At 42.7% G+C, this 17,803-nt stretch overlaps 1 protein-coding gene across 1 annotated transcript in view; it reads left to right on the top strand.

The window, feature by feature from the left end:
- Window positions 1–17,803, top strand: part of LOC122543156 (histone acetyltransferase KAT6A-like) — a 104,749-nt gene that overhangs the window by 13,234 nt on the left and 73,712 nt on the right. Inside the window, exons 3-5 of the mRNA XM_043681539.1 lie at window positions 3,037–3,118; window positions 6,595–6,727; window positions 15,458–16,317. Coding sequence (XP_043537474.1) covers window positions 3,043–3,118; window positions 6,595–6,727; window positions 15,458–16,317 — 1,069 coding nt within the window. The 5' untranslated portion in view covers window positions 3,037–3,042. The remainder of the gene's footprint in view (window positions 1–3,036; window positions 3,119–6,594; window positions 6,728–15,457; window positions 16,318–17,803) is intronic.

Below are 17,803 nucleotides of genomic sequence, written 5' to 3' on the forward strand. Positions count from 1 at the left end.
TCTGAGGCTCGGTCGTTTCCCCAAAGGGATAACGTGTTCGTACTGTTACCAATGATAGGAGATCCCTTCAAAGCTAAGTTTAGTGGTCCATATCAAATTGAGAAAAAGTTGTGTCAGGTGAAGTATTTGGTAAAGATGCCAGAGGAGTGGGATGGATTAGTAAGCTATCTGTCTCAGGAGCATAGAACAGAGTTGAAAGGTTTATTACTACAGTATAAGGACATATGTAAGAATCAGGTGGGGAGGACTAATACTATTGTACGTGAAGCAGGCATAGGGAATACTACTCCGATAAAACAATATTCCTATTGGCTTAATCCTCTCAAAGCCAGACAGGTCCAGGTGGAGGTGGAGGTCATGCTTGACGAGAACATCATGAAACCAAACCAGAACCAATGGAGTTTGTCAATCGTCTTAGTTCCCATCCTGGACGAGCCCTCAAACTGTTATGACATTGAGTAAACTCTCCTGCTTAATTTTAAATCAGCTGCACAGAAAAGATTTTTCCCATGCAGTAATCTGTAGAAATTTGAGTGGCCAAGAAATATATAAAGGAAAAACTAACAACTTTATTTCTTAAAGTATAACAGAAAATAATTAGCTAGCAACTATGTACAAGTCCTTACTCTAACCTATCTTTTATCTTCCCTCCTATAACACTAGTCTGATAAAACTCCCAATTAAGATTTACCAAACAACACTTCTTATCTCAAACCCGGGCAGCTGTAGGTTCTTGTCTTTGGATCTTCCTATATCATCTTTTCTCCTTGTTACGAATTTCTGCATGACAGGTTACTGATCAAAAAGGTACTTTTAAGAGAGAGATTTTTATCAAGCAGTCTGTTACCTGCTAGGACGATGCAGTTCTCCTCTCAACTGTTCTATTTTCTCCTGGTCTTATACCTCAGAGCATCCAATTATGTCATTGGCTTTTAAGATTGTCAGTATACTCAATTCAAACATGATTGAAAATTGGTATCTTTTCAGGGTATAATTTTAAACTGATTGGCCAAATTCAAATTTGTTTTTGTCTCCAGGCAAAAAACTAATCGAGTTCGACCTGGTGTTACATTGTTGCCTTATTGAGAGCACTTGGTGCTGTGTCTGGTAGTTCTGCTTTTAACTCTCTTAAAGGTAAACACACATCCTCATAACAATAACGAGGCCTCAACAACCTTCTGTGATAACGAATTCCTCAGATTTTCTGTCCTCTGAGAGAATTCCTTCTCGTCGCTGTCTTAAATTTGTGACTCCTTGTTCTGAGATTTTGCCCTTTGGTCCTGGACTACCCTCCAAGGGGGAGCCATCTTTCCAAATATCAAGTCCTTTAAGAGCTTTGAATGTTTCAATAAGGTTGCTTCTAATTCTTCCAAACTCCACCAAGTGGCAATCCCAATCTATTCAACTGTTCCTCAAGACAGTACTCATAACTAGTCTCAACTGAGTGAAACATTCTCTGGACTGTTTCCAATACCAGTACATCTTTTCTTAGGTGAGGGGTCTGTTGATCCTAGCCCAGCTGTGGTTTGATGATTGCCTTGTATAGCTTTAGTAAGACTTCCCTAATAGTTTAATTAAGACCTCGCTACATTTATATTCCATTTCCTTTCGAATTAAAGGCCAGTGCTCCAGTTGTCCATTACCTGCTGAACCTGGATGCTAGCTCACTGTGATTCACAGAGGAGGACTCCCAAATCCTTCTGTTCCAAAGTTTCTGCAGTCTTTCTCACCAAAGCACACACCCTCACATTATATTCCATCCATCACGTTTTTGCCCATTCACTGAATCAGTCTGTACCCTAGTGCAGCCTGTTTGCCATTGTTACCACTTGCCTTCCCGTCTTTCTCATGTCATCCACAAACTTGTTTATTAGACATTGTCTTCCCTCTTTCAAGTCATTGATTTTTTTTGTTGTTCCATGTGGCCCCAGAGCAGATTCTTACGGCACTCCCTCGTGACAGATTGTCATCCTGAAAATACCCACTTTAGCCCAACTCTTTGTTTTGTCTTGATAGCTCATTCTCGATCCGTGCTGATATACAACTCATACACCCGGGACTCTTACTTTTTTATTAAGTAGCCTAATGTGTATTAACTTGGCAAAATGAAGTACCCCTCAGGAACGTTTTACAGTGGCAGCCTTTGGAAGTGACAGTGTTAGTTTGTTTTGAAAACACTCTTGTGAAGTGCATTGTGATGTATTATCGTACTAAAATGCTTCATAACTTCACATTGTCATTTTTGAGAAACAAGAACTTGCGTTAAGCCTTTAATGTTGTAAGCCATTTGAAATGAATTGAAATACACCAAGGTTTTGGACTGGCGTGAATCGCATTCAAGAGTGCAGAGTTGTGGTAATTGTGGGAACTAGTTCTTGATTGATAGCTATGAGACAGTTGTATATCTTACTAATTGCTCCTTATGAAAAGCTCTGTTTTACGTGCTGTTGACATGATTACTTGGTGGTTGCAAAATGGACTTTGGCTCAGGCTGCTGTAAAATTTTCATAAGCTGACAATTGGCAACTGAATTGAATGTTAAACCTAAGTGGACCAGCCAAATAGCACAGAGGACATGGGTCATTGGTCCCTCTTTACTTGGCCAATTTTGGGAGGCAGTATGTAGATGGTTGAAACTTTATTGCTGGAACAGCACAGCAGGTCAGGCAGCATCCAGGGAACAGGAGATTCGACGTTTCGGGCACAGGCCCTTCTTCAGCCTGTGATGTATTCGGCCTGTGCCCGAAACGTCGAATCTCCTGTTCCCTGGATGCTGCCTGACCTGCTGTGCTGTTTCAGCAATAAAGTTTCAACTTTGATCTCCAGCATCTGCAGACCTCACTTTCTCCTCCAGTATGTAGATGGTGCCTAGTGAAACTGTTGGAGATGGGCTGCCTCCATTGAGAAGGGTGGATGTCGCACGTAGTACAGTTGGACCTCTGTGGCTGAAAAAAGCCAATGTTTTGCAAAATGCTATATATTTACAAGTGGCAAAATCATAAAGATGAATAATCTGTGTCACTATTTTTTCTGCAGGATAACATGTTGTTCTGTGACTCATGCGATCGAGGGTTTCACATGGAATGCTGTGATCCACCTCTCACCAGGATGCCGAAAGGTAAGAATTCTTGTCTTAACAAAACAAAAACTATTCATGACGTTGCGCATGGTCAAGCTAAATACAAGAAAAACTTCATGGCAAATTCTCAAATGTAATCATGGGCCAAGTTTTTCCAGCAATTCTCTGCAGCTGTTCTTTCCTTAAAATCATTTTCTGCAAAAACATATTTTGGTGAATGTAAGGTAATGATTCACTGTTCACAAACTGCTCAAATAATGATATTGTTGACAACTGAAAAAAGTGTTGAGAAAGGAAAAATGTTTCCCATCATTCCGGCTCATACAGAACCCATTTTAAGTATTTCTTAAACAAGTTAAACATTGCATTGAAAACAGAGTGAAACTTGACGTAGTTGACAAGAACAAAGAAAGCAATGTTTGAGAGGAATTTAAGACAGAACACATTCATGAACAGGCAGGGGATGTAGGGATATGTGCAGGAAGATGGGATGAATTGAAAATGGTCTTGTGGTCAGTACTGTCATGGCAGACTGAAGGCCTTGTACCTGTACTGTACTGTTCTGTGTTCGACGAAATTGCATGTTTTCGGCTATGGCTATGAAACCATAGTAATCCAGAAATCGGAACGAATCATCTGAGGATGTGTTCAAATTCCATAATGGTGGCTTGGAAATGTTTTGTTTGTTGCACAAGTCCTCTGGCTCATGAGTGTTCTTTGGGGAAGTAAATTAGTCTTGCATCTGGTTCTGGACCACAGGTGGACTACTTCAGTTGACTTTTCAAAATAGTATAGCAAATCGTTTAGTTGAATTCAAGAAAGTAAATCAGCACCACTTTCTCCAGTACAATTAGGGATGGGAGTAAATGTTCACCTTGCCAGTGAAATGCACATACCCTGAATAAATTGCAAAAATTCTGTCAAGGAGTTCTGATTGAATTTGGGAATGTGGTCTTAGATACATTGTACTTTTGGTCGCACTTCTTTTCAGTCCTCCTGAAATTTAATTTGGTTAGTATGAGATGCCAGTAACTTTTGCTTTTCATGTGACGCTTGAGAAATGGGGTGCAACGTTTAGATTTCTTAGAGTTCATGATGGTAGTTTTTTTTTACCAAACTCTCTGATGTAAAACCTATGGGATCAAGTAGATTGGTCGTGCACCTCATCATCTCCTTGTACCAATAGACAAGTGAGACCAGAAGACCATTTGCAAGTTAGATGAAAGAGAACTCTCCTGCGTCACGACAAAGTCAATCGACAATGTGACAATTGTAGACTTTTTCACCAATCAGCAGTATGGAGCACAGTGATTACTGGGAGCTGGCACAAGAAGACAAAAATGGGTGTCCAAAAAGGTTTTAACAAGCTGGATCCGATTTAGCCTCTCTGTTCTGACAGGAATTTAATCACCAGGGAGCATGTTGACAGACTGAGACAAAAGAAGTAAATGAGAAACACAAAAGTGACTGATTTAACAGAGGTTGGGTGAGAATGTGGAGCAGATTACCAGCGGGGATGGTGGAACAAGAATCAGTGGCTTCAGGCTGGGAATCGACACCCTGCCATGTCAGTGCTGACCATGATACCATTATGAATTAATACCCCATGGTCCATGTCCCTCTACTCCCTGCCTGTACATGTGTCTGTCTAAATCCTTCATAAGCATTGCTTTGTTCTTGCTAGCAATGTAAAGCTTCACTCTGCTGAGGATAATGTCAGGGATTCAGGGCCATACTTTTCCTGTCGATATTACTCTGTCATTAGTAGAATCCCGGACAAAACAACTGATTTGATTGACACTTCATCCAGCAACATGATCACTTGCTCCCTCCCCCCGTCACCAATGCACAGAGGCAGCAGTGTGCTGCATCATCAAGATGCTCTGTAGCAATTCATCAAAACTTCTTCAACTCTAGATTTCAAATCCATGACTTGTATCCCCTAAAATGACTAAGGCAGCAAATACATTCGACCACCTAACCCTGCAGCGTTCTCACCAAACCACACACTATCCTGATGTAGAAACATGTTGCAGATCAAAATCCTGGGCCTCCTTTTCTGCTTGCATTGTTGAAGGAATGTGGTTAGATTCTCTCTCATGGGAGATGGTCATTTCCTGGTACTTGTGTGGTGTGAATGTTAAGTTGTCACTTGTCATCCCAAGCCTGGATATCATCCAGGTCTTGTTGCATTTGGATGTAGGCTGTTTAAGAATCTGAGAACTCATGAATTATGCGAACCGCTGAGCAATTGTTAACCAGCATCTCCACGTCTGATCTGCGGATGGAGCCAAGGTAATGGATGAAGTAGTTGAACATGTTTGGACCTACGACACTACACTGAGGAACTGTAGCAGTGATGTTGTGGAATCCCCAGCAACCACTTGTATCTTTCTTTGTAGTATGACAGCAACAAGAGTTTTTCCTGTGATGACAGTCGATTCCACTTGTGCTCAAATTCCTTGATAATACACTCTCTGGGATTTACTGCAAGGGCCACCATGAAGCTGTCAAGGATCACTGGAGTTCACTCTTCAGTCCATGTTTGTGTCGATATCCAATATCTTCATCCATTTCTTAATGTCACATGGAGTAAATCAAATCAGTTGATGACTGGAATCTGTGGTGCCAGAGACTTCAAGAAGAGACCAAGGTGGATCCTCCACTCTGTATTTCTGACTGAAGATTTTCATTTGAAATCAAGATGGTTAGTGACTGAAAACAGACTAGAGAATGCATTCTAGCTCTGTTTCTGTGTGATCCAAAGTCACATAGTGACATCACCTTGAATTGAATGCCAGGGATCAATGACACGTGTCAGCAAGAAAAATGAAGCTTTTGGAACAACCGTCCTGCAAAAGAAAGCTGCTCTTAAGATTGTACCTCATCTAGTTTTGTGGGCGGCACGGTGCCACAGTGGTTAGCACTACTGCCTCTCAGCGCCAGAGACCTGGGTTCAATTCCCACCTCAGGCGACTGTCCGTGTGGAGTTTGCACATTCTCCCCGTGTCTGCATGGGATTCCTCCGGGTGCTCCGGTTTCCTCCCACAGTCCAAAGATGTGCAGGTCAGGTGAATTGGCCATGCTAAATTGCCCATAGTGTTAGGTGAAGGGGTAAATGTAGGAGTATGGGTCTGAGTGGTATACGCTTCTGCGGGTCGGTGTGGACCTGTTGGGCCGAAGGGCCTGTTTCCACACTGTAAGTAATCCAATCTAATCTAGTTTGAGTTGTATGATTCTGTGACTCAAGGGCTTATTTTTTGAGGAGCAGTTGAGTACTCTCTGTACGTGATGGAGTTTAGTAGGATTGGTGGTGGGGGGGAGATCTTGTCGAAACTTCTGGAATACTGAGAGGCCGAGGAATACAATGCATGGTAGAAGAATGTAAGGAGTCATTTTATAGACTAAACAGGCAGTTAATTTTGTTAGCTTTAAACATGAATTTCTTTGGTTGACACAACACAAACTTCCAACCGGACAGATATTCATTATTTTGTTTATTGCTTCCATCACAGGCATGTGGGTGTGTCAGATTTGTCGGCCACGGAAGAAGGGAAGAAAACTGTTACACAAGAAAGCGGTACAGATTAAACGGCGCTACGCAACAGCAATAGGGCATTCGAAAAATAGATTAAAGAATAAGACAGTGTAAGTATTTCATAAGATGAATTCTTGTCTGGCATTGTTTTGCAATTGACCTCTGAACTTGTGCCAAGGATAAACAATATGCAAAGGATGATGTGTTAATAGAGCAAGTAATGAAGGTTCAAAGGGAAGCAGCTGGTGGCTGTTGATTAGTTGACTGGAACTGGGTATTTGAGATACAGTTGATAGACTCCTTGCACAGGGGAAGTTTATGTCTCTCACATCTGTTTTGAACACATGAACACAATGGACTTAATCACAATGGCAGGAACGTACTTATTGGAGTTAAAGCTATGAATAAGGTGGCTGCACGGTGGCTCGTTGGTAAGCACTGCTGCCTCGTAGCACCAGAGACCCGAGTTCAATTCCAGTGTTGGGCAACTGTCTGTGTGGAGTTTGAACGTTCTCCGTGTCTGTGTGGGTTTTCACCGGGTGTTCTGGTTTCCTCCCACAGTCCAATGATGTGCAGGTTGGGTGGATTGGTAATGCTAAATTACCCCATCATGTCCAGGGATTGGTTAGGTGGATTAGCCATGGTGGTTTTCAGGGATAAGGTAAGGGGATAAGTCTGGGTGGGATGCTCCTCAGAGAGTTGGTGTGGACTTATTGGGCCAAATGGCCTGTTTCCACACTAGGGATGCTATGATTCTGAGGTACAATTGGTGGTTTCTTTGATCTGAGACTGCGAACTTTGATTGAGTGTAATTCTGTAGATTGAGAGATGGATCATGTAGTCTTTCAACATTGGTACCTCTGCTGTAATGATGCACTGTTATAAATTAGTGAGGGTGGCATAGTGGTACTGCCATTGATCAAGTAATCCTGAAATTTAGGATAAATATTTGGGGAGATGGATTTACATCCCACCATGGCAGCTGATGAAATTTATGTTCACTTCATGAAAAATCTGAAAGCCAGTGTTAGTAATGGTGGCATGAAACTCATGGAATGTTGTTTAAAAACTCACTGGTTTACTCCTGTGCTTTGGGGAAGGAAATCTGCAATCCTTATGTGGTCTGACCTCCAGACGTAGAATATGGTTGCCTTGAAACTTCTGTCTGAAATGGACTCCCAAATCACTCTGTTCAGGGACAAGGAGGGTGGCACAAACTGCTGGCTTTGCTGGCAACACCCACGTCCAATGAAGGAATAAGGAAAACAAGTCGTCACTTGTTGCTTAGAATGTAATGACTTTTGATCTTTGTTTCGGTGTTTTAATGTCATAACATTAGCTCCAAGGATATTTTCTTAGTGCATCCCATTTTTCATTTAAATCCATGGTGACATGATTTGAAAGTGAGCTGTGCACAAACTTAGAAACTAAGGGCGGCATGGTGGTTTAGTGGTAACCACTTCAGCCTCACTGAGCCAGGAACCTGGGTTCGATTCCAGCCTTGGGTGACTGTCTCTGTGGAGTGTTCAAGTTCTCCCTGTATCTGTTTGTTTCTTCCAGCTGTCCAAAGACGCACAGGTTGGGTGCATTGGCAAAGGGAAATGCAGGGATAGTGGAGGGCCAGTAGGTCTGGGTGGGATGCTCTTTGGCGGGTCAGTGTGGACTCAATAGGCTGAATGGCCTGAATCCACACTGTAGGGATTCTGTGATTCAAATGCTGTGATAAGAGCAGAAGTGGACTATTCAGTACTATGAACTTGGCCCACCATTCATTTGGATCATAGTTGATCCTCTTATTGAGATACCAATCTCTAACTTCATATGCAAGACAAACAAAAGCTGCTGGAAAAGCTCAGCACGTCTGATAGTATCTGTGAAATCAGAGTTAACATTTCGAATCTGGTGACCCTTCCTCAGAACTTTATGTGTCACTTTCTTGAATATATTTACAGTGTTTTGTGGTTGAAAATTTCACAGATTCACTGTGCCCGCTGAGTGATGAAGTGGTTCTTCATCTCAGTCCTAAATGGTCTCCTCATTATCCTGAAACTCTGACCCCTGGTTCTAGACTCACGAACCGGGGAAACATCCTCCCTACATCTCGTCTGTCCAACCCTGTTAGCATTTTGTACGTTTCAATCAGATTCCCTCTCATCCTTTTGAACTGCCCAGCTGAACCAACTCAGGACAGTCCTGCCATTCTGGCTATCAGTCTGACGAATCTCTGCTTTACACCCTCCTTGCCAAATATATCCTTTCTCAGATGAGATCAAAACTGCATGCAGTACTCCTGGTGTGGTATCACCAAGGCCCTCTTCTGAATGCTAAATCTGCTGCAGTGAAGACTATTATACGATTTGATTTGCCACTTCCTTGCTGCACATACCTGTCTCCTTTCATGGACTGGTGTATGAGGTCACCAAGATTGTTTTATACATGCACACATCTCAACATATCACTGTTTAAATAAAACTGTTCAAGTAATTATTATCAGGAAGAAAATTTTCATACCTAAGCCATCACAACCCTGAACTGTGTGTACATTATCAGACCGCTGGCTTCGCTTTGAACAATGTTTCGTTCACGTTCAGTATTGTGAAGAGCAAAGCTATTGTCTGTGATCCACACGACAAACCACATGCCCTTGACACTGGCTCAACCCCTGGCAGTCATCCAAATCAGAAGCAGAATTTTCTTGACCTTGATGAAATATTTGTCCCTGAGAAGACCTTCCTCCCACTTCTCCATGCCATGACTTGAAATACTTATTTCCACCAGCTCAACATCTCCTGAGTGCACCATTGCCTCAGCTTATCTGCTGATGGTAATGGAGTTCTCTTGTGTTCAGTATTCGGATCTTTGCTCTTCCTAATCGACATGAATGAGCTCGATCTTGAGGCACATATCCTTCCTCGGCCAGCTCTGGCATTGTGAGAATTCATGATTTTGATTACTGTACTGTTGGCAGATGTGCCTTCAGCAGTCAAGGTGCTTTCAGCTTTAGTTGCTTTGACACTGAAGGTGCTGCTTTTTGACCAAGCATATCACTATTTGGTCTGATGGCTTGCTTTGTGATGGTGTCAGGTTTTTTTAATGTATCATTGTGATGCACCTTGTGACATGTTGTGAAGTTAAAGAGACTGCATAGATGCAAGTTGTTGGTGAACCACTTCTGCGAGCAACATCGTACAAAATGCACAGGTTGGACCTTGAAGTTCAACGGTATGGAAATGAAGTAATTTTTGTGCTGTACTTGGTCTTGCATAGATTCTGTTCGAAAGTATAGGGAGGCATGGAGTCATATACATAGCTTTTTTCCTGTTTAACCTATTTTTCTATTCAATCTGTTGAGAGATGTTAGTACACCCCTCTGGAGCAGGTAGGACTTGAGTCCAGGGGCAGGGACACTCCCACTGCACCACAAGAGTGCCCTTAAACAATTTTTAATGGGCCTGTTCAGAACGCTAACGACACACCTCAAGAGCAGGTAGCACCTGAACTAGAGCCTCATGACTCAGAGGAGAAGATGCTGCCACTGCACCACAAGAGGGCTCCCAAAGCCAACGGCCGCTGGTTTTCCCAGGTGGTTCTCCCATCCAAGTACTAACTAGGCCTGGGTCTGCTGAGCTTCGGAGATCAGACGAGATCAGGGGTTTTCAGTCTAGTCTGGCCATTTTCCGTATATTCATCGCCTGTGTGGTGATGACTTGCAGCTGTTTCCACTGGGACTAGCTAATTCCTAATTGGAGGCTTATCCAAATTCCAACATGTTTTGCTAAAGCAAATTTGTTTCAGGAGGCGGTCACACTTGGTCGATTAAGTACTTCAAATGCAGGCACTGATCAGAGATAGGGTGTGAGGCAGGTAGGGGGATCCTGAGTTCAGGAATGAAGGAGCTTCAGCTCTTGACCTTGCCAACAGATATGCTTTCTGTGTGGATGAGGAAAAGGGCTACTGACCATGGCACCAGGATGCAGGAGGCCATTCAAGAGGGAGGGAGTGAAAAGACACGTGATAGTTGTCGGGGACTCCATATTTAGGGTGATTGATAGCATCGTTAGTAAGCAGGATTGAGAGTCGTGCATGGTGTTTTGCCTGCCCATTGCCAGGGTGCAAGACATCTCTGACCAGTTTGAAAGGATATTGGAGTGGGAGGGCGAAGATCCAGTTGTTGTGGTCCACGTTGGGGCAAACAACAGACACAAGGCTAGGTCGGAGGACCTGTTTGGGGGTTATCAAGCACGAGGAACAAAATTAAGGAATAGGTCCTCTAGGGTTATAACCTCCAGATTACTATCCAAGCCATGTGCAAATTGCCTTAGGGATAAGAAAATCATGGAAGTGCACACGTGGCTAAAGGAGTGATGTGGGAAAGAGGGGTTTCATTTCATGGAGCATTAGCCTTGGTTTTGGAACAGGAGGGATCTGTACCGGTGGGATGGTTTCTATCTGAACGGATGTGGAGCCAATGTTCTTGCGAAAAGGTTAAATAGGGTGGTCACTCTGACTTTAACCGACTGAATCCGGGGAGAAGGGAAGGGGAAAATGACAGGAAGTAGGATGGTAAATGGATAGGTAAGCAGCAGGTGTGAGGAACTGTTTAACTGCATGGCAGACTATGAAGGAAGTGAAAAGGAAGGATTACTCGGGGATATTATTGATGGAGATATTGGAATTCATAAAGAGGGTACAAAAGTTAACATAAGGGCACTTTCTCTGAATGCTCGTAGCATCCGTAACAGTTAACGGCACAAATCATCGTGAATGAATGTGATTTAGCCATTGCGGAGACATGGTTACAGGAAGGTCATGACTGGGAGTTAAATATCCAGGGGTATCAGACTGTTCAGAAGGACAGGCAGGAAGTTAAGTTAAGGGAGGTGTTGGAGCTGTGATATTTCAGGACGACATTAGAGCGGTGGTGAGAGATGATTTAGGTTCTATGGAGAATAAAGTTGAATCCATGAGGGTGGAAATGATAAATTCCGAGAAGAAAAAGTCACTGATAGGTGTAGTCTATACGTCACCAAATAATAACATCACGTTGGGGCAGACACTCAACAAAGGAATAACTAATACCTGTTAAAAATTGTACAGCAATTATCATGGGAGATTTTAATCGACATGTCCATTGGTCAAATCAACTCGGTAGCGGTTGAGGAGGAGTTCATTGAGTGTATCAGCGTTAGTTTTCTTGAACAGTATGCAATGGAACCTTCAAGGGAGCCAGCGGTCCGAGATGTGGTCCAGTGTAAGGAGACAGGAATAATTAATGATGTCATAGTTGGAGATCCCCTTGGAAGGAGTGATCACAGTATGGTCAAATTTAGAATACAGATGAAAGTGCGAAGATAATACAATGCCGGAGTCCTGTGCTTACACAAAAGAGACCACAATAGGATAAGGGAGGAGTTGGCTAAAGTAGACTGGGAAGCAAAGGCTTTGTGGTGGGACCGTTGACAAACAGTGGAGGACTTTGAAAGCAAAGTTTCAAAGTGCTCCGCAAATGTAAATACCAGTAACAAGGAAGGACTGGAGGAGTAGGGGTAATCTGCCATGGGTGTCCAAGGAAATAGGGGGGGCTATCAAATTGAAAGGGAAGGCATACAAAGTGCCAAGATCAGTGGGAAACTAGAAGATTGGGAAGGCTTTAAAGGTCAACAGAAAGCCATGGAAAAAAAAGCTATAAGTAAAAGTAAGATGGATTAGGAGAATAAGCTAGCTGAGAATACGAAGACAGATTGCAAATGTTTCTATGAATATATAAAGTGAAAAAGAGTGGCTAAAGCAAACATTGGTCCGTTAAAGGATGAGATAGGGAATTTAGTAATGGACTATAAGGAAATAGCAGAAGCATTGAGCGGGTATTTTGTGTCGGTCTTCATAGTGGAAGACACGACTAACGTGAGGACCTGGAAACAATCATCACCAAAGAGGTAGTGTTCGCTAAGGTAATGGAGCTAAGGGTCTGCAATCCATCCCAAGGTGCGAAAAGAGATGGCAGGAGAAATAGCAAATGCACTTGTAATTTTCCAAACTTCACTGGATTCTGGCACAGTTCCAGCAGCTGGGAAAGCAGCAGATGTGATGCCAATGTTTAAAAAAGGTGGTGGACAAAAGATGGGGAATTATAGACTGGTTCGCTTAACGTCTGTAGTAGGGAAAATGCGTGAGTCTGTTAGCAAGGAAGAAATAGTGAGGCATCTCGTTAGAAATTGTCCCCTTGGGCAGACACAGCATGGGTTCATGAAGAGCAGGTCATGCTTAACAAATGTACTGGGATTCTATGAAGAAATTATGAGCACCTTGAACAACAGGGGTCCAGTAGATGTGGTGTATCTAGATTTCCAAAAGGCATTTGACAAGGTGCTGCACAAAAGGCTGCTGCATAAGATGGATGCATAACATTACAAGCAATGTATTAGCATGGATAGAGGATTGGCTAACAGGAATCAAAGAATGGGAATAAACATGTGCTATTCTGTTGACATTCAGTGACTAATGGTGTGCCTCAGGGATCAGTGTGAGGAACACAATTATTCACAACTTACACAGATGATTTGGAGTCGAGGACCACGTGTAGTGTGTCAAAGTTTGTGCATGACGCTAAGATGAGTGGTACAGCAAAGTGTACAGAGGACTGTGAAACTTCACAAAGGGACATGGTTTGTGAGTGGGCAAAGGTCTGACCGATGGAGTACAATGTTAATAAATGTGCAGTCATCCATTTCGGGAGGAATGACCGTAAAAAGGATCTGATTGGTTTCAAAAAATGTTCATGCTGCTATGCAGAGGGACCTGGGTGTCCTTGTGCATGAATCGCGCAAGGTTGGTCTGCAAATGGAACAGGTAATTAAGAAGACAAATGGAATTTTGTCCTTCATTGCTCAAGGGATTGAGTTTAAAAGCAGGGAGGTTATGTTGCACCTGTACAAGGTGCTGGTGAGGCCACACCTGGAGTACTGTGTGCAAGTTTGGTCTCCTTACCTGTGCAAGGATGGACAGGCACTGAAGGGGCTGCAGAGGAGGTTCACTCGGTAGGTTCAGGAGGTTGGCTTATGAGGCGGGGCTGAGTAGATTGGGGTTATATTCATTGGAATTCAGAAGAATGAGTGCTATTTTACAGAGACACACAAAGCTTTGAAGAGAATAGACAGAATAGAAGGAGAGAGGATGTTTGCACTGGCAGGCGAAACGAGGACATAGCCTCAAAATTAGGGGGAGGATAGATTTCAGACTGAATTGAGAAGGAACTTCTTCACCCAGAGGGTTGTGAATCTGTGGAATTCCCTGCCCAGTGAAGGAGTTGAGGCTTCCTCAGTAGGTGTCTTTAAAGCTAAGATAATCTTTTGAACAGTAAAGGGATTAAAGGTTGTGGTGAGTATGCGGGTAAGTGGAGCTGAGGCCACAAAAAGATCAGCCATGATCTTAGTGAATGGCAGAACACACTCGAAGGGCCAAATGGCCTACTCCTCCCAGTTATTGTATAAAGTAAACAAGAAATGTTGGCTTTACAGAAACATGGTATTGTACAGAGTGTTGCTGCAGTATTTACTTACAGTCAGCAATTTATCCTCGCCAGGAGAGACTAAATCCTGATTGTGCAACTGGTGAGCATTGGTAGAGACCTAATCAACATTTTGGATGCTTCTGTTTCAGTTCTAGTTTTGCTTGTATCCATTTCCATTCTCGGGCACACTCCAAGATACGAGGACTTCTTCCGGGGTCCTCTGTCCTTGCCTTGGATCCTGGTTCCATAGCTTGTTGCACTCAGTACTCATTTTTACTGACGCTCCAAGCCCCTTATCCAATTCTGTTCAGGGGCACCATTAATAAATGCCATTACTATGAATCTGTGCATCTGGGAAAAATCTTCCCAATCTCATCCCTTCACCTTAGTTAACAGTTTTCAGAGGCATTACTCAATTCCTTGTACTTCTTACGTGAGCTTCGATATTCCAAATCAATTCTGATTAAGCAGGTAAGCAACAGGCTCAGTGATGGAGTGCTTTGTTCGTCGTGCACTGACCTGCTCACGAGTCTTGCCATTGTTGTGGGATTAGCAACTCGTGATGGCTTCACATAAGAATCTTTTGCTTCAGCATGCAGCTGGAATGTGCAAACCTGAATGGAAAACGCATCACACATTCCATGGAAAAATGGGAAGAATGAAAAGTCCAATCATAGAATCTGTCCTAATTGCATAGCAGTTCTGTTTGTTGAGGTGTGTTTTATATTTCTCAATTTACAATATATGTGTTTGTGACATATACCCAGCACCATATTGTTGACTTAATGCACCTGGTCCTTCCAGTACAGAACAACCCTTCAGTGTTGATTGCATCCCACTTAATGTGGACCATGTTACAAAATTGGAATGTTCTTTTTCCAGAATACTGCCGCCACCCAAGAGTGGGGCAGTGTTTTCCATGATTCAAACCAGCAACTCTCAAATTGTATTAATGCCTCAAATAAAAAGCTATGTCTTGAATATTTTCCAGCAAGAAAAAAACAAATTCATTTGTCAGAAAAGGTAATGAGCCAAGCACCATCAGCTTTTCACTTGCTCCATAAGAGTCATGTCTTCTTGAATGTTCTGGTATATTCGTGTAAAAGGGTAGCTTTATAAACATTCACCGAACATAAGATGCCTCTTTTCCAGCAGGTGGTGTACTATACCTTTCATTTTTGTGCCACTATTTGTGAATTATAAATTGATTCCTTGTTTTGTAACACTGATTTCTTAATGGCAAAATAAGTTGCGTTTTAGAAGCGGTTGGTTCAGTCTACGAAAGTGCTTTTTGAATCATCAAACCTGAATACTTTGTCTCCTTCCACAGATCAAAAGGTTCTCAGCCGTTTGACAAGGAGAGGCAAGGTCCTGGTCGGGGTCGTAAGCGCAAAATCTCAGCAGTCCCTTCGAAGCCGGGACGATTGGATGGACTGAGCTCCTTGAATTCGCGAACCACCAAATCCTCCCGCCTGAAAATGAACAAGAAAACCAAAGGGCTCATTGATGGCCTTAGCAAATTCTTCACCCCTTCGCCCGATGGCCGCAAGCCACGGGGTGAACTCCTGGACTTAGCTGAGCAATACAGGCTTAAACGAAAGGGCCCACGAAAATCAAGCACTTCTGACAACAGCACATGGCCCACAGGTACTGCACTGACCTCATTAACCCCTGCATGCCCAGTATCACCTGACATGTCTGTACCAGCACGAAGGTGCCATTTAAGCAGCATCAAATCATCTCCCTGTACTAGCCGTTTTGATAACGTCAGTAAGCAGGCATTCACTGGCCATTTAAATGTATGCAGAATGCCCAGGTTAAGAAAGGAGCCAACTGACATTGCTTCCTCTCTGTATACTCCCAAACCCTCTGATGAAGCAGACACTGAATTAACTCCTCCTTGTCTTACACCTTGTGAACCTTGCCCTACTTCCATTGATAAATCTGCTCTCCCAAGCGATTGGGACAGTAGCAAGAAAAACAATTCCACTTTGCAAATCTCACCATACCTACGACTGAGTACATCCGTAGACACGGCTGCTAAACTGCACTCTCATTATTTCCTGCCATTTTCTGTGAGAGAGAAAGCAATAAGGGGCAGCCGGTGTAAAATGAGACATGGAAAGACGATCCTTTGGCACGGGAAAGGGAACGTGGAATTAGGAAGGAATAAAAGTGCCGAGGACAAGGGTAAGAAGTAAATGCCATGCCATCATGCATCGCTAGCACTAGAAGTTGGCTTTTTATTGCGCTTTTTTTGGGATGCTTCAGTCAGTTGCTGTTGACTTTTGGGAGGGAGGGTTGGACTTATGCCATGAAAGTAGCTCTGCACATTCTCATTTCGTGAAAAAGCACAGTAGGTCCAGTAGAATCTCAAAAGCGAAAAGGCAGATTGATATTTTTGGTAGAGACGTTTATTCACAATATTTTACTTGTCAAATGCTCAAATGTAATCTGCTCTTTATTTTCTATTTTCCTGACTTAATTCCAAATCTCTCATCTTCATGTAATGATTAAAGTTAATGAATTGGCCAGAATATGGATGTCTTGGAAAAGAGGTGGAATTGCAACCCAGAGCGGCTGACTTGCATTGCTTTTCTCCGGCTAGATTGGAAATAAGCGGCGGCACACAAATGTTGCAAGTGAACAAGTGCAGTGTCACCGCTGTTGGGCATATCTTTCATGGCATGAGAGGAACATCCATTTGAAATGGAAAATATTCCTCAAGGTCGAGTTGGCTGAGAAAATCTTGTCACGTGCAGATTGATACGGCCAGATCACTTGCAGAGTATTTTCCTAATTGTGTAGAATTGCATCGTGTTGCCTGTTGCTTTTTATTATTCAAAGCATTTCCACTCACTAGGATTTGTAGGGCTAGAATAAAGCTGGAACTCTTTATTGTGTTAGAGACACACAAGCGCTCTTGTAACTTAAAGATGAGAAATTGGACCTTCTGATGTTCACTCTGCTATTCACTCAGCTCATGACCAGTCTCCTGCCTCATCTCTATCTTTTCTGTACTTACATCAATGTAATTTTATCCATTTCATTTTCTAAAGTTCCAATCTCTGATTTGAACATACACAGTGACCAAATGTCAACAGCTCTCAAGGATAGATCTCTCTTTTCCCCTCTTCACTACCCACATCCTCCTCTTCTCCCTTTTGTGAAAAAAAAACTCCTTTTCATAATAGAATCTTCTGCCAAACTCCTTTTTCTGAAAAAAAACAATGTTAGTGAGATTTCCCCTCTCCTCTGAACTCGCAGGAATGTAGATTTATTCTGAAAATGAAAATATTGGAACTCCCTTCCTACCTGCATGAAGCAGTGTTGAACCCATTAGGCCAACACTGAGCGCATGGCAGTTGTAACTTCGCTCCGACCCTAAGCAATTGCAGCAAGATTTCTTTCCTTGTATAAGCTAGGCACTTAGCAAGAAAGGTTCATGTCGTATTTACTTAGCAAATTGCTTGCTGTGTCTCCAGACGATTTTTCTTGAATTCATATACAAGGACACCTAGATGTCTCTAAGTACCAGCATTGATTTCCCAATCTGTCAACAGTATTCTGCGTTTCTATTTTTTTTCTCTATCAAAGTGGCGAACTTCAGATTTCTTCAAGTTAGATGCCAGCTGCCACAATCTTGCCCATTGACTTTCATTGACCTGAATTCCTC

This window comes from Chiloscyllium plagiosum, chromosome 42 (assembly GCF_004010195.1).
Source record: "Chiloscyllium plagiosum isolate BGI_BamShark_2017 chromosome 42, ASM401019v2, whole genome shotgun sequence".
Lineage (NCBI taxonomy): Eukaryota > Metazoa > Chordata > Chondrichthyes > Orectolobiformes > Hemiscylliidae > Chiloscyllium > Chiloscyllium plagiosum.